Source organism: Euleptes europaea, chromosome 9 (genome assembly GCF_029931775.1).
Source record: "Euleptes europaea isolate rEulEur1 chromosome 9, rEulEur1.hap1, whole genome shotgun sequence".
Classification (NCBI taxonomy): domain Eukaryota; kingdom Metazoa; phylum Chordata; class Lepidosauria; order Squamata; family Sphaerodactylidae; genus Euleptes; species Euleptes europaea.
Window position 1 is genome coordinate 88,360,582 of NC_079320.1, and position 14,224 is coordinate 88,374,805.

General features: G+C 43.5%; 1 protein-coding gene across 1 annotated transcript in view; it reads right to left on the minus strand.

Moving 5' to 3' along the window:
• Positions 1 to 14,224, minus strand: part of STX18 (syntaxin 18) — a 66,819-nt gene that overhangs the window by 29,620 nt on the left and 22,975 nt on the right. The window contains exon 2 of the mRNA XM_056855394.1: positions 108 to 175. Coding sequence (XP_056711372.1) covers positions 108 to 175 — 68 coding nt within the window. The remainder of the gene's footprint in view (positions 1 to 107; positions 176 to 14,224) is intronic.

A 14,224-nucleotide genomic window follows, 5' to 3' on the forward strand; every position in this document is an offset into this window, starting at 1 on the left:
AGGTTAGTAAAAGAGAGCCCCACGCGTGCATCGCGCACCAGCCTCCTGGCCCACACTTCCCATGCCCCCCACCCCCCAGTTTCCATTCTTCCTCACACAACACTTACCTGTAGGCATTAATGTAATCTTTCCTGTATTGCAGAAGAAAATCTTTCAGTTTTCCTATGTTATTGACCTAAGTGAGAAAGTAAAAAGCAAATATTAAGATGTGTTCCCCCCAGCAGAGACACTGGAAGAAGAACAGCATTCTAAGTGCCTAAACGGTAATAGAGAGACCTCAAAAGTGGCATTAGGACAACCGATGAAGACAACTCCATCAGCTGCTGCAAGGGTGCCCTGCCCCCCCCCCTATACTTATTTTGCTAGCCTGCTTTTCAGACAATTTCCTCTTAAAGCAAGACCATGTGATCTGAAACCAGAGCCCCAAATGCCAGCATGATCCCCTAAGAACCTGTTCCACTGTTACATTCGGCACCTATTGCATGAGTCTCTATTGCATGAGCCCACCCCCCTCCAGCTTTAAAGGATCAGGTTTAAGAATTTGGTATTGATCTTTAAAGCCCTAAATAGTCTGGGACCTTCGTACCTATGGGACTGCCTCCCCCGATACACCCCTCAAAGAGTTCTTTGCTCTGCTGGAGAGAACCTACTGGTGATCCCTGGCCCAAAAAGTATCTGGCAGTCCTCAACCAGTGCCAGGGCCTTTTCAGCCCTGGCCCTCGCCTGGTGGAACACTACGCCTACTGAGATCAGGGACTTAAAACAGTTCTGCAGGGCCTGTAAGACCTGTTCTGCCATACATATGGTTGAGGGCAGCGACGGTTTCCATTCTGCTGGCCTCCCTCTCCCTCCCCTTCCTTCTTTTCATTATGGGTTGCTTTGTTTGACTGAGACCTCCCCTTGGATGGCTGCCTGATATTGTTTTTACTGCTTGGAGTTTGGCGCCTGTTTTAATTGATGTACTGCATTTTAATTGTGTTAATGTGCGGCATTTTATTGCACTATATTTTTGTTGTGAGTTGCTCAGAGCTTGACCTTGTCAGGAATGGGTGGCATACAAATCGAAGGAAGGAAGGAAGGAAGGAAGGAAGGAAGGAGCCTCCTACAGGGAACCTGTCACTTCCTGCTGAATAGATACCAGGAAGTTAGAAGGCACATCCAGTGACAATATTTAATTCTTAGTTACCAGCTCCTTCTGAGCCACAGAAAGCTCATTGGGTCAATGACATCACAGGTAATCCAGAGAAATAATGCTTTTTATAATCAGCCAGTAATACAGCAACCTTCTGAATAAAACAGAACTACCCACTAGATGGCAACCACAATTTTAATATTGGGCTAGTGTGAAAGTTTCTTTAATTTTTTTTAGTTAACATTTGTGTCTTCTCACTAGCTTGTGTTGGACCTACTAATAGAGGCGTCCTCTTCAGTCAAAAACACTGTGCTTCCAAACCAATTTTATTTATTTATTTATTTATTCATTCATTCATTCATTCAACACATTATCTGGTCATCTTTAAAGCAACAGACCAAATGTTCCATGACTGCGGATCAGCCATAAACATTATTTATTTATTTACAGCTCACATTTATCATATCGACTCAAGGAGGATTATGGAACACAAAACGATGCAATCAGACAACACAAGGCATCCAACGAACAATACAATATGATTGGGATTACAGAATCAGACAACTCAAACAACAATATAGGGCGGGGCATCATCGGCATATCAGTGATAGCCTACTCCAAAACCATGAATGATTTCTCCCAAGGGCTTCACATAGAGATTGACTGGCATGGGAGAGAAGACCAAGCTTTGTGATACCCCTGAAGACAACTGTCTTCTCTGACGACAACTGGTCTCTGAAAACAATTGGTCTTCCACAGCAGTTCTCTGAATCCTGCCCCTAAAGAATGATTTAAAGTAAACCAAATGTCTCAGTAAGGTGGGATGGTCCACAGTCTCAAAGACTACTGATAAATCCAGTAACAGCAATAAAGAGGCATGAGTGACCTTGGGCTAGTTACAGCTCTCTCAGCCCCACCTACGTCACAGGGTGTCTGTTGTGGGGAGGGGAAGGGAAGGTGATTGTAAGCCGGTTTGATTCTTCCTTAAGTGGTAGAGAAAGTCGGCATATAGAAACCAACTCTTCTTCTTCTTCTACTAATTGATACAACATTGGAAAGATCTAGTAGGACCAATAGTTGGCCCTCATGAAACCCTACGCCAGGGATGTCGAACTCATTTACAAGTGCCAGATATGAAATAAATGTCACTTGGTTGGGCTGGGCCATGTGTACCATAACATTTATTTGGGACGGGGGGTGGCTGCCTCAGCTGGCAAGCCCACAGAGGGCTCGCAAGCCCAGATCAAGAGTGGGAGGTGGCTGCCTCAGCTGGCTCATGGGCCAGATAAGAACTCTCAAGGGGCTGAATCCGGCCCACAGGCCATGTTTGACACTCCTGCCCTAGGTAGTAATTATTAATCAGACCAAACACCACAACAGGAGGATGGCTAGAAATCACTTACTATACATCTGTGCCTCAAACCAAACCATGTCCATTGTTCCAACAACCTTCGCCAAGAAAGAAAAGTTGGTAACAGGAAGGCGCAGAAATCCAGGTCTGTTTTTCAGAACAGGAACCTCTTGACTGCAAACTATTTTTTCCTGAATGGTACATCAATAGCTGCTTCAGAGTAGGATAAAATGACCGCGTTATCCACATATAGTAATGTGGGGAGTGGTCTATTTGCTAGACTAGGCAAATGAAAGTCCAGATTAGAGCCAGAAACAGACATTCCACACCACAAATAACTAGCACCCAGTACCTTCTACGGACAAAGTAAACTTATAAATACCAGCCCAACGAGTCAAGATCAGGGGGAGACCTCAGCCTCTGTGCCCTGTTTGTTGGCCCTCCAGGGTAACTGGCTGCCACTATGTGAAACGCCGGAGTAGAGGGACTAAACAGGGCTCCTCTTCTGTTCTGAAACTGTCCTCTGTTCTTTGATGACTGTTACTCTGCTCCCCGCCCAACCCTGTCCTCAAAATTTTGGTCCTTGATGACAGACTGCAGAAGTAGCAGTCAGAGCATTCTGGAACTCCTCAACTTCAATTAATTGTAAAACTGTAGGCAACTTTAATTACAATTATACTTTGATGCTTTTCCAAATTCACTGACAAAGAAATTCTGACCAAGATACCCTTAAGTACTGAAAAGAAGTAAAAAAAATCTAAAAATAGATCCTAACCACTGTTTTTTTTTTCAGATACGAAGACCAAAATGAAGGGCTCCCACATTCATCACAACCAACAAAAGTGTGCAGCCACAAAATCTGAATTCTACAAGCAGAATAAACACTGTAAAATGTTGCATAGCTGACTCTGTATGCTCCACAGAACACACACACTTGTATAATTGGGAAAAGGTTTATGTACTTAAAAAAAAAAAAAAAAAAAAAGCCAAGGATTGGCAAAGAAGGGTTAAGGTAATGGAAAATGACCGGGCAGATACTTCTGTTGTATCAGAAAACACTTTTAACTTTTAACTTGGAGTAAAACCACTTTAAACCTTTTCTGAATGAAAAAGGTTCAACGGTATTCATTGCCTATTACATCAAAAAGGTTATTGTGCCTTTAAAACCAGTAATTTTATACCAACCACAATCCAAGCCTTGGTATTATCGCTGAGGGTACAAGACCGTTAGCTAGGAAATTAAGCCAAGCAATCATTTCCTTCCAGTTTCATGCCAGCGCTAAAGGGATGCAGGAGAGATGGCCATTGAACCCCACCCCCCTTATTTTAACTCATGACGGGAGTGGGTGGGGAATTGAACCTGTGTGATACCCTAACCACTACATCACTCTGACTTTATGGTTCTTTGTTGCCAACACATCTTCAAAGTATTATCTAGTTATTGCTGTCATTCCTTAGGTTGACCTCTTCAGCCAGTCTCGGTAACAGACCATTCTGCTTCCGTTGTAGTGGGTCTAGTACCTACCTTGAAGATCGAATGGCTCATATTCTGCTTGACTTTGGACCTTGAGTCAGAGACTGAGATATTGTTGTGTTCTCTTGATCTACATCTATTTTATTGATGCCTGAGGTGTGCTTGGGGGTAGGGGGTGGTATCCACTTGCAAACTGGATCCTTGCCCGTTCTGGTTGGCAAAAGAGTTGACAGAGACTAGCTCTCTGCTGGTTGGAGCAGGTAGGCATAGGCAAATCTCACTATGCTGTAAAGCCAGAACAAAAAGATAGTTTAAAAGAAGACCAATGCTCTTTGGATTCTGGCAATCATCAAACCTTCAGAGGAGGTGGAAGAGGAGAAGAAGAAGAGTTGGTTTTTATATGTCGACTTTCTCTACATCCTGGGGCAGGGAGTTCCATGGTTGTCATAGCGGCCATGAATTCCCAACAAGGCAGCCATGGCATGTAAGCTGAAAACCGCAAGGCCAATCATCCTCGGGGTTCTCAGCACCAAGTCTGACACCATCTCCATCAGCTCAGCCAGAGACCCAGCTGATAAGCTAGGCAGATAGTACACTAGAATGATCCCCAATCTGTCCCTGGTGCCCAGCATAGGGTACATACAATCAAAACCAGTCCCTTTCTCCACCAGGTATCTAGCGATGGAGAAAGACTCAGGGAAAGGCAATGCTACCCCACTCCGTCCTCTAATTTGAAGTTGGTGAAGGACTTTATACCCAGCTGGTCAGAGCCAGCCAGCTTTCAGTCAAGCAAGCCAGGTCCGCTTGCTCCTCACGCAACCGATCAAATATTGGTTCTCGTAGGTTATCTGGGCTGTGTAACCGTGGTCTTGGTATTTTCTTTCCTGACGTTTCGCCAGCAGCTGTGGCCGGCACTGTCCTTCAGTGTTACTCCTCTGAAGATGCCAGCCACATATAACCTACGAGAACCAATGAACTCTGACCGTGAAAGCCTTCGACAATAGATCAAATATTGTTGAGATGTTATTTTTCACAGAGCTGGCCTTGCACAACACCAAGGACGAAGTGGAGCAACCTAAACGGGACTTTCCACCCTCATTTTGAGGGATGGGATGGAGATTATTTTTTTTTATTTACAACATTTATAACACGCCTTTCTGCCCTCACAAGGGTCACCAAAGTGGCTAACAATTTAAAACACACACGATAAAACCACATTTTAAAACCATTAAAAACCAACTCCCCAACACACATAATTAAAACAATTAAAAACAGTTTTAAAATGGCAATTTAAACATTGGTTAGGAAGCAGGGATCACTGAGGGAATGCCCAATGAAACAAAGAAGTCTTAACTCACTGGTGGAAGGTGGCAACAGAAGCGGACAATTGGGAGAGGGGCCGTGGCTCAGTGGTAGAGCATCTGCTTGGCATGCAGAAGGTCCCAGGTTCAATCCCCAGCATCTCCAGTTAAAGGGACCAGGCAAGTAGGTGATGTGAAAGACCTCTGTCTGAGACCCTGGAGAGCCGCTGCAGGTCTGAGTAGACAATACCGACTCTGATGGACCGAGGGTCTGATTCAGTATAAGGCAGCTTCATGTGTTCATGTGTTCATGTGTTCAATTCCCCCCCAGACACGAATTCAGGGTTTCTACAGCCTCCCTGGAATCAGCTGAAAGTGGGAGATAGAACTGAGTGACATCCACATATGGGTGACTACCCAGCTGATATCTCCAGGCGACCTCAACCAGCGGTTTCATGTAGATGTTAAAAAGATTAGACATGCAGCAAGCACCGTTACATCTTCCTGTGTGTCTTCCTGGACCGACTCCAACTTGCTCTCTCTTCCCATCCCCTGTACCACCTTGATCCGAGATGCAACCACCCACATGCTGGAAGGCAGGTTAAGTACACACACACCCAGTTTTTACAAGATAGAGACCTTACTAGCAGCAGTGCTTCTGACAGGAGGCGCTGAAGTTAGAATTCCAGACTCAGCAACATATACACTTATTTATGTATTTAACTTGCAAATTTGTTGCTCCAATAAAAATGAATAAATCCCAAACCATACATTCCTGGGCATAGAAGCTGTGAAGAGCAGAGCCGAATGCATATTTAAAAGTCCTGAACTGCTGCATTGTTATGGATACAAATGGGATTTATTTCTCCTATTGTTTTTTTAAGCATCATACGATGGAGATTTAGGATTAAAAAAAGCACAGTATGTCGTAATGACTGATCAGTTTTTTGAGATGATTTGTCTCATGAGAATATACATTTGGTTTAGGTTTCTACCGCAATGTTAAAGTTTTTAAGACTGGTCGCACAGATCAATTGCTATAGTAATGTGAAACTCTAAAAAGCAAACGACATCTAAACAAAAGATAGGGGGTGGCCGGGCCTTTGAGTGTGGTGGGGGAGCAGAAAGCCAGCAGACAGTCAGCCTGGCTGCCCCTAATCTCATGAAAATGGTTGCCTTGTTCGACTTCTGGTTTACATCAACAAATGGGAAACCAAACATTAATAGGGACGGTCTAGAAGTGGAAGGTAACTTTGGACCTATTTCAGTTTTAGTAACAAGACTCATTTGCACGCAACACACATTAGCTCAACTTTTCAAAATGTGTATATTTAAAGAACAAAGTTTAACAACAAGGAAGTGCAACTGCAAATCCTATAGGAGAGGTTTCCACACCATATCAAAATTCAGACTATGTTCCCTTGTCCCATTCCAGCTTCTTCACAGGAGTCAAGAAATAGAAATATCAAAACACAGAAATACAGATTGTTTAGCTATATTTCTAGGTTTCCTGTTAAATGCTGCAATAGATTTGAAGTGGAGAAACTAAGAAAACACAGTTTCAAGAGAGAAATGTAAAATGTTATGAGTATCGTAACTGTCCTTATGATGCTTTTAGGATAAGTAACAAACACAAATCTAAACAAAATACCTTCATTTGATGTACCCATTGCAGGGACTATATGAGTCAGCAGACTGCAGAGCAGAAAATAAATATCACTGGAATAAAATAATCTTTTCCCCAGTTGCATTAAGAGACAACAAACTCACTCGGGAAGCATTTGTTTCACTCTGCAGTGAGACCCCGACTCAAGAAATCGAAGCACAATCGGCACTGAGAGCTTATTTTACACGACTCACGTTATTGTGCAGACTGTATAGACAGCCAGTTGTGATGGAGATAACAGCTTCTGAGGCCATTCTTAGAATTCATAGTTTAAAATAAATTTCTTCTCCCTGTGTGCTTTTTCCAGGATATTTCTTTTTCCACCCCTCACAACCAGATTCACTAAAGAACCAAGCCAGCCCTGAAAGACGACGACTTGGCTAGGAATGGGGATGTGGCGACCCATGTTATTCACATGCATATCTGCACAACTGGACGGAAAAGTAAAAGACGGAAATCCCTCTGGACCCACAAGACCCCCCCTTTCTACCCGTATCATTTGATGTCAGAAAAAAACCCCGAGATCTTCCCAATCCATGCTTTAAAGATTAGGGACAATTTGCAAGTGTTCTAGGACTGCTGTACTCTACAGATATATGAAAGATTCAAAACTGCAAGAAAGTCCTGTGCTCAAAGATCAAAATATTCTGGAATGAGGGACACCTCTTAAGATAAAGGGCACCGTGCGATCCGTTTAAATCCTTTGTTCACTGTTCACAATTGTACAGCTCAAGGGAAAAACTCACAATTGCATTCTTTTATGTTTGAACAGTTTTGAAGTTTCATTCTTCAGAAGTGTAAGGTAGGAGGTACTGAAATTCTACTCCTTCTAGAGAAATGCAAGTCAAAATGTTGTCTGAAGGAAAATGTTGTTTATTTTAATTATAAAACAAAAATGTTAAAAGTTAGTACATTTTGCACATGGTTTACTTTTTAAAAAAGAAGACGCTATATCATTGTAGTTGCATCTAATCTTAAATTTCATTTTCCTCGGGGTTAGGAAAGCACCCACCCCCAGTCCTTTGCTTTATTATTTGGGACATAAATCATTTGGTGATATTTGGCACTGTTATCACGTAGTCTGGCATTATGTCTTGGATCCAAAGATCCCAATGGGGAAGTAGTCAAGGGCACTTCCGTTCATGTGATTTCCCCCCACCCCCACAGCTCTCAATACACCCTCCAAGCAGCTCAACAGCTCTCCCCAGAGCGCTTACGGGGGCCACAGGGGCTGCTGATGGAGAAGGGAATTGGTACCCCCCCATGCACACGACTGCAACATGCCATGTCTTTTCATACTGTGATCTTTTGACACAAGCCTCTGCCAAAACAGAAAGCCACACACTTCTTCACAGACCCACGGAGCAGGACCTCTATAAAAGCCCCAGTGAAATTAGTTAAGAATCTTGGTAGACTGCCCCAAAGAGGGGGAGCAAATATTCTCTTACCTTTATCTATATACAGGACGTCCCCAACTTACAAATGGGTTGCGCTAAGTTTGCTTCTAAGTCAGGTGTTTGGAACTCAGAGCACGTTTACCTATAGAGACCCATATAACAAATGGTGCTGAGGTTCCCCTGTATGTATATGTGTGTATGTGTGTTCGTATACATATATATGTATACATATACATGTATATACATGTATACATATGTATGTATATATGTGTGTATTTCACACACTACAAAATTCAACATATTGAGGAGCTGTATAATTATTGAACAAGAAAGTGCCAGCTTCAGGATTGTATTCATTTATTTAAGATGAATGAAAGCAAGAACTAATACCACAACCACATTTCTAAAGAACTGGTAGATTCTTTCAGCACACTTAATAAATTCTTTTAAAGTAGTTTTAACAGATTTAATGTATTCAATACCCATATGAGCGTAGTAGCAATGTATCCATGTAGGCTGGAAGGACGTTTTTACGCGGCCGAACCAAAAACATGACAGGCCCAACACAATATCAGCTTGATCTGTCAAACTTGACAAAATGGAAACTCCTTCACACAAGCCGAACAAAGGCACAGTCCATTTTCTGTTTCAACAAGAGAAGCAACATGTGACTTTAATAAAAACTTCCCAATATTTTTTCTTGTTTTATTGCCAGCCTCTAATCATAACTTGCTTTAATATTTAGATTTTCACACAAACCATCCCAAACATCACTGACTACAATACAAAAGCCACAACAAGCAGTGGGGAACGTTTCGGCTGGGAAAGAAAAGCAAACGGTTGAAAATACTAGTTTACTGAAAGTGAACTTTATTTTTGCTGATTACAACAAATCCGCAGCAACTGCCTTCAGCTTTAGTTGCTGGTTTCCCCCCTTCTCTTTTTCCATTTGTCCTCAGTTAATTATGGATCTATTTTCGTTCTCCTTTCCCCATTTCTCCTCGATAAATTTAAAGATAATGTTCTTACATCGGTTAACAAAAAAGGAGAGTCACCACTTCAGGCAACTTACTTCCAAGGGCTTCCTCAGCAGACTCCGTATGTATTTTTTGCGCACACAAGATACATTCAGGAGGAGGCTGGCTGGCAAGCGTCAGGATGCCATGCAGAGGAACAAGGAAAAAATATTTCCCCTGCTTGTACCGTTTAATGTAAAATATTCTTTAACCCACCCCCCAATTTTATAATAGTCGTGTTTGGTCCAATCCTTTGTATCATAACTTTGGAGAAAATTCCCACTAAATTCATTGAAGCTTACTCCCAAGTAAGGCTGCCTAGGATGGGAACCTGACCATCCAATCCTATAAAAAGGCAAGGTGTGCCCAAATCCCATCCAAAAACACAACCAGACACGCTTCACAGAGCACAGTAGGAAGGTGTAAGATGCCCCTTTCTGAGGCTCCATGTGAAAAGTCTTAAACTGTGTTGTGCCAGAGAGCATCGGTTCTATAGCGTTTTCAACACATTAAACTACACTTCTATCAAATAAACCACCTCATAACCCAAATACAGCATTCCTTGAGCCTAAGGAGATAAACTGGGATATATATATTAAATAAGGAATTTATTTATTTGTAAGTGCAAAATTTGGCGCGAGGGCCAAACAGATGAAGGTGTACATATTTTCCTCTAACAAAACCACTATAATAAACTGTAGACAAAAGGGGCATCTGTATAAATCATATAGCTACTTATTCATACACAAAAATTACACACGTGGACAGATATTCTAATTCAAAAAACATTCATTTCAAAGAATCACTGCTTAATGTGACATTATACATCTTTTTGTGTGTAATCTACTTTGAGACTCGCAGAGAAAGGCAAACTATAAATGAAGTGAATAAATCAATAAACACTGTTTAAGACCTTCATTATCCTTTAATGTAAGGAACCTCCCACTTGTTTTATAGCAAGGGTTCTATAATAAACTATGTTTTGGAATGATCCAAGAATTTCAACAGAGCTAGGAATTCCTGACATAATAGCAACAATTATTTCTACACATATTACGGTACTAGGGGCAAGTTCATCAAATAAAGAATGTCCTTAAACCCTTCGGCCGACAAATCAGAGTAGGGCTGGTTTCCTCAACCCTGGGATATTGGCCTCACTGATAACACCAGGGAATGAATTATTTGAATTATGTATCCATGTGAAAATAAATGTACTCTGGCATAAACCTTACCTGCCTTCTTATCTCTTACCTGACCAATTTTCTAGGCTGGGCTGGCTCGTATATCAATATTAGTTAAATGTACACAAAAACACATTTTGTTGATAAAAGTGTTCAATTGGGGAGCAAAATTAGGGGCAGTTTTCATTTCTGGGCAGCAGAAAGCAAAGCAGAGATGCAAACAGAATTTTTTTTCCAAGGAGGCACAAGATATGCTTTGTCATCTACATCTGTGCATTTAAATATAGGAAATTTAAAGTAATAGTTTCATTTAGGAGGAAGCTCTCAGCGACCAATCTTTTTGGAAAGTAAGCTAGAGATTTATATCCACCCGTAACCATAGAAGTTAATCTTGAGCTTAGACAAAATAGCAGAAAATACCATTTATTTAATGAAAATCAGAGCACCGTTACTGCAAACGAAGCCCCTTTTATTGAGCAGCATCCTGTATACAGCCACAGGACAGTACTTGATGAGCCATTTCTTCCAACTTAATTACCCTCACTGATCCATTCCCATTACCCCCCCCTTAATCAACTTTCTCTTCAGTTTAATTTTATATAAAGGAGTGCCATTTTGAAGGGCACATTGGAAATAAATGCCATACTGCTTAGCCATTCTTAAGACTTTTGAGTATCAAGAAAAAAATTACAATTTCTTTGCAAGGCCAGATAGGAAGCAGATACACATTTAGACTGAAAATACACCAAAGGGAGAGATTTACTGACATAGAATCTAACTGAAAGGAACATGACTCCCTCAGTTTAAGTTGGTAAACAGACTTACAGTGAAGTCCTAAGCAAGGATATACCCTTCTAAATCCAGCAAAGTCACTGGATTTAGAAGGGTGTAACTCTGCTTAGGATTGTTCTGTAAGTATGATAAGAAAACAGGAAAACTTTTTTTTATTGCCACAGAAGGACCTGCAAGATTTTGTTATGCACTGCTTTAAAACCAGGAGAAAAGAGCAAGGTTCTGACAAGAAGCCAACTGCAGGGGTAAGAGACGGATACACCTAAAGCACAGTAAGGGCAAATGGCTAATACATAACTGCGAACTCAGCAGAACATATAATACAGAACAGCGAACTTTGCCAGAGAGCCGTGCTGCAGTTGATCAGCAGGATGTGGAAGCGGCTCCCGGCAAACCCAAATGATCTGATCTTTGCGACTGATTCTGATCGATCCATCTTTGCACCAATCAGATAAATCGTAGGTGCCGGTGGGCCATTTCTTTCCCACAGCGCAACAATGTAGGATTCTGAAGAAAGTGATGGAGTTGGGCAAACATCGGGGGTTCAAATAAATGAGTTCAAAGCTGCAACAGCAGGCACCCATTTGCACGCATCGGCTTTCTCTTTTCTGTACCGTTAAGGATGTACATAAAGTGGCCACTCTCTATGGGACAGGTCAGTGAAATCACATATATTACATTTAAACGGAGCTCAGTGAGTCTCTCTTGTTCACCCTTGCTGCCTACACACCAACATACATGCAGCTCTCATCCATCCACGGAAGAGCTCTATGCGGCTGGAAACCATGATGTGGAGACCAAACCAGCCTGCCTTCCCCCCACCCCCATCCATGGGGTCACCTTATATAGTTGATCAGATCAAAGTTTAATTCAGCATAATGTCAACTTGTCAATTCACCATGGGATCTGGACTCAGCTCAATTTCAACTCTATTAACCACAATATTTAACTGGTGAATACTGGATAAGGCCTGCATTTAACAACCCTTCTCCAGCTCAACAGCAAAAGATGTAGGCTTATATGGCATGCACAGGCTCATCCCCACTATAGCTCAGTTTAGACATCACTTAAATCATGGTTCAGAGTCCAAACCATGGGATCGATCTATAAACCATGAGCACAATCCTAGCGTTGGAAGGGGCCATACAGGCCATCTAGTCCAATCCCCTGCTTAATGTAGGATCAGCCTAGAGCAGTGGTGGTGAACCTATGCACGCGTGCCAGAGGGAACACTCAGAGCCCTCTCTGTGGGCATGCGCGCCGTGGCCCCAGCACAGAGTTCGCCTGAGTTCGGCGCTGCGCGGAGGGGACAGCTCGCCTCGGGCACCGGCTGCTGGAGCGAGGGAAGGAAGGGCGCTGCTGCTGCGCTCCGAAGGAGCAAGGCGGAGAAGCCAGCACAGGAGTGCAGCGCGGCCGTCTCCGGGTTGGATGCGGCGCCTTCTCCTTCCCAGCCCAGAGTGGGAAGAGTGGCTTCTCGTTCTCCCGATCAGCGGCTCCTGGGGGCCGACGAAGCCAGGACTGTGAGCGGAGGAGGATGGGGCACCTATTGTTCCTCCTGGCACCAGCTGCTGGGTTTGGGGCGTTTTGGGGGGGAGGCCGATCTGGGCGCATCCAGCGGGACCTGTTGTTGCGGCTCCTGTCGTGGACAGAGTAGGGGGGCCTAGTCTCTTCCGAGGAGACTGGGGGGGGGGGCGAGGGATGAAAACTGGCAAACTACCCGCTGCTTTCCTCATCACCCCCGGCGTTTAGTGCTGGTGGTGCAGCAAGCGCGAGTTGTTTTTTCTAAACGAAAACCTCAGTATTCAGGTTAAACTGCTGTGTTGGCACTTTGCGATAAATAAATGGGTTTTGGGTTGCAGTTTGGGCACTCGGCCTCTAAAAGGTTCGCCATCACTGGCCTAGAGCATCCCTGACAAGTGCTTGTCCAGCCTCTGCTTAAAGACTGCCAGTGAGGGGGAACCACCTACCGAGGCAGCTGATTCCACTGTCCAGCAACTGTCTTACTGTAAAAAATGTTTTCCCTAATATCCAGCCAGTATCTTTCTGCCAGCAATTTAAACCCATTATTGTGAGTCCTATCCTCTGCTGCCAACTGGAGCAGCTCCCTGCCCTCCTCTAAGTGACAGCACTTGAGATACTTAAAGAGAGCAACCATGTCCCCCCTCAACCTCTTCTTCTCCAGACTAGACATTCCCAGGTCCCTCAGCCTTTCCTCGTAGGGCTTGGACTCCAGGTTCCTGATCATCCTCATCACTCTCCTCTGTACCCGCTCCATTCTGTCCACATCCTTTCTGAAGTGAGGCCTCCAGGACTGCACACAGTACTCCAGGTGCAGCTTGACCAATGCAATGTACAGCAGGACTATGACATCTTGTGATTTGGATGTTATGTCTCGGCAAAAATCACATTAGCCCATTTTGTCGCTGCATCACACTGGCTGCTCATATTTAACCTATGGTCCACCCGTATCCCAAGATCTTGTTCATACACACTGCTGCCCAGAAAACACTCACAGACACAGCTCTTTCCCATCCCCCCCCCCGCCCCGTGACTCTCAAAACAAAACTGATACTATACATCAGGGTGCCTTGCAGACAAAATATTAGGAAGGGGGACTGCAGGGAAGAAGAGGAATGTGTCAAAATCACCCCCACTTCCCTCTTTTTGGGGGAGGGGGTGATTTCCACCATTTCCACCTGTGAACAGCAACCCCCTTAGCATTTTGATGGGGGAGATCTATTTCCACAAGTGCTCCCTGGCTCACTGTCTGTAGTATCCAACCCCACAGTTTCATCTCCAGACAGCTGGGCAAACCAGCTGGGTGGAGCTGATTCTCTACTTTCATTTTCATTGGCTCATCCCTTTTGCCTCCAGGCACACCGGTGGTAGAACAATGGCCAAAACTGAGCCTCGC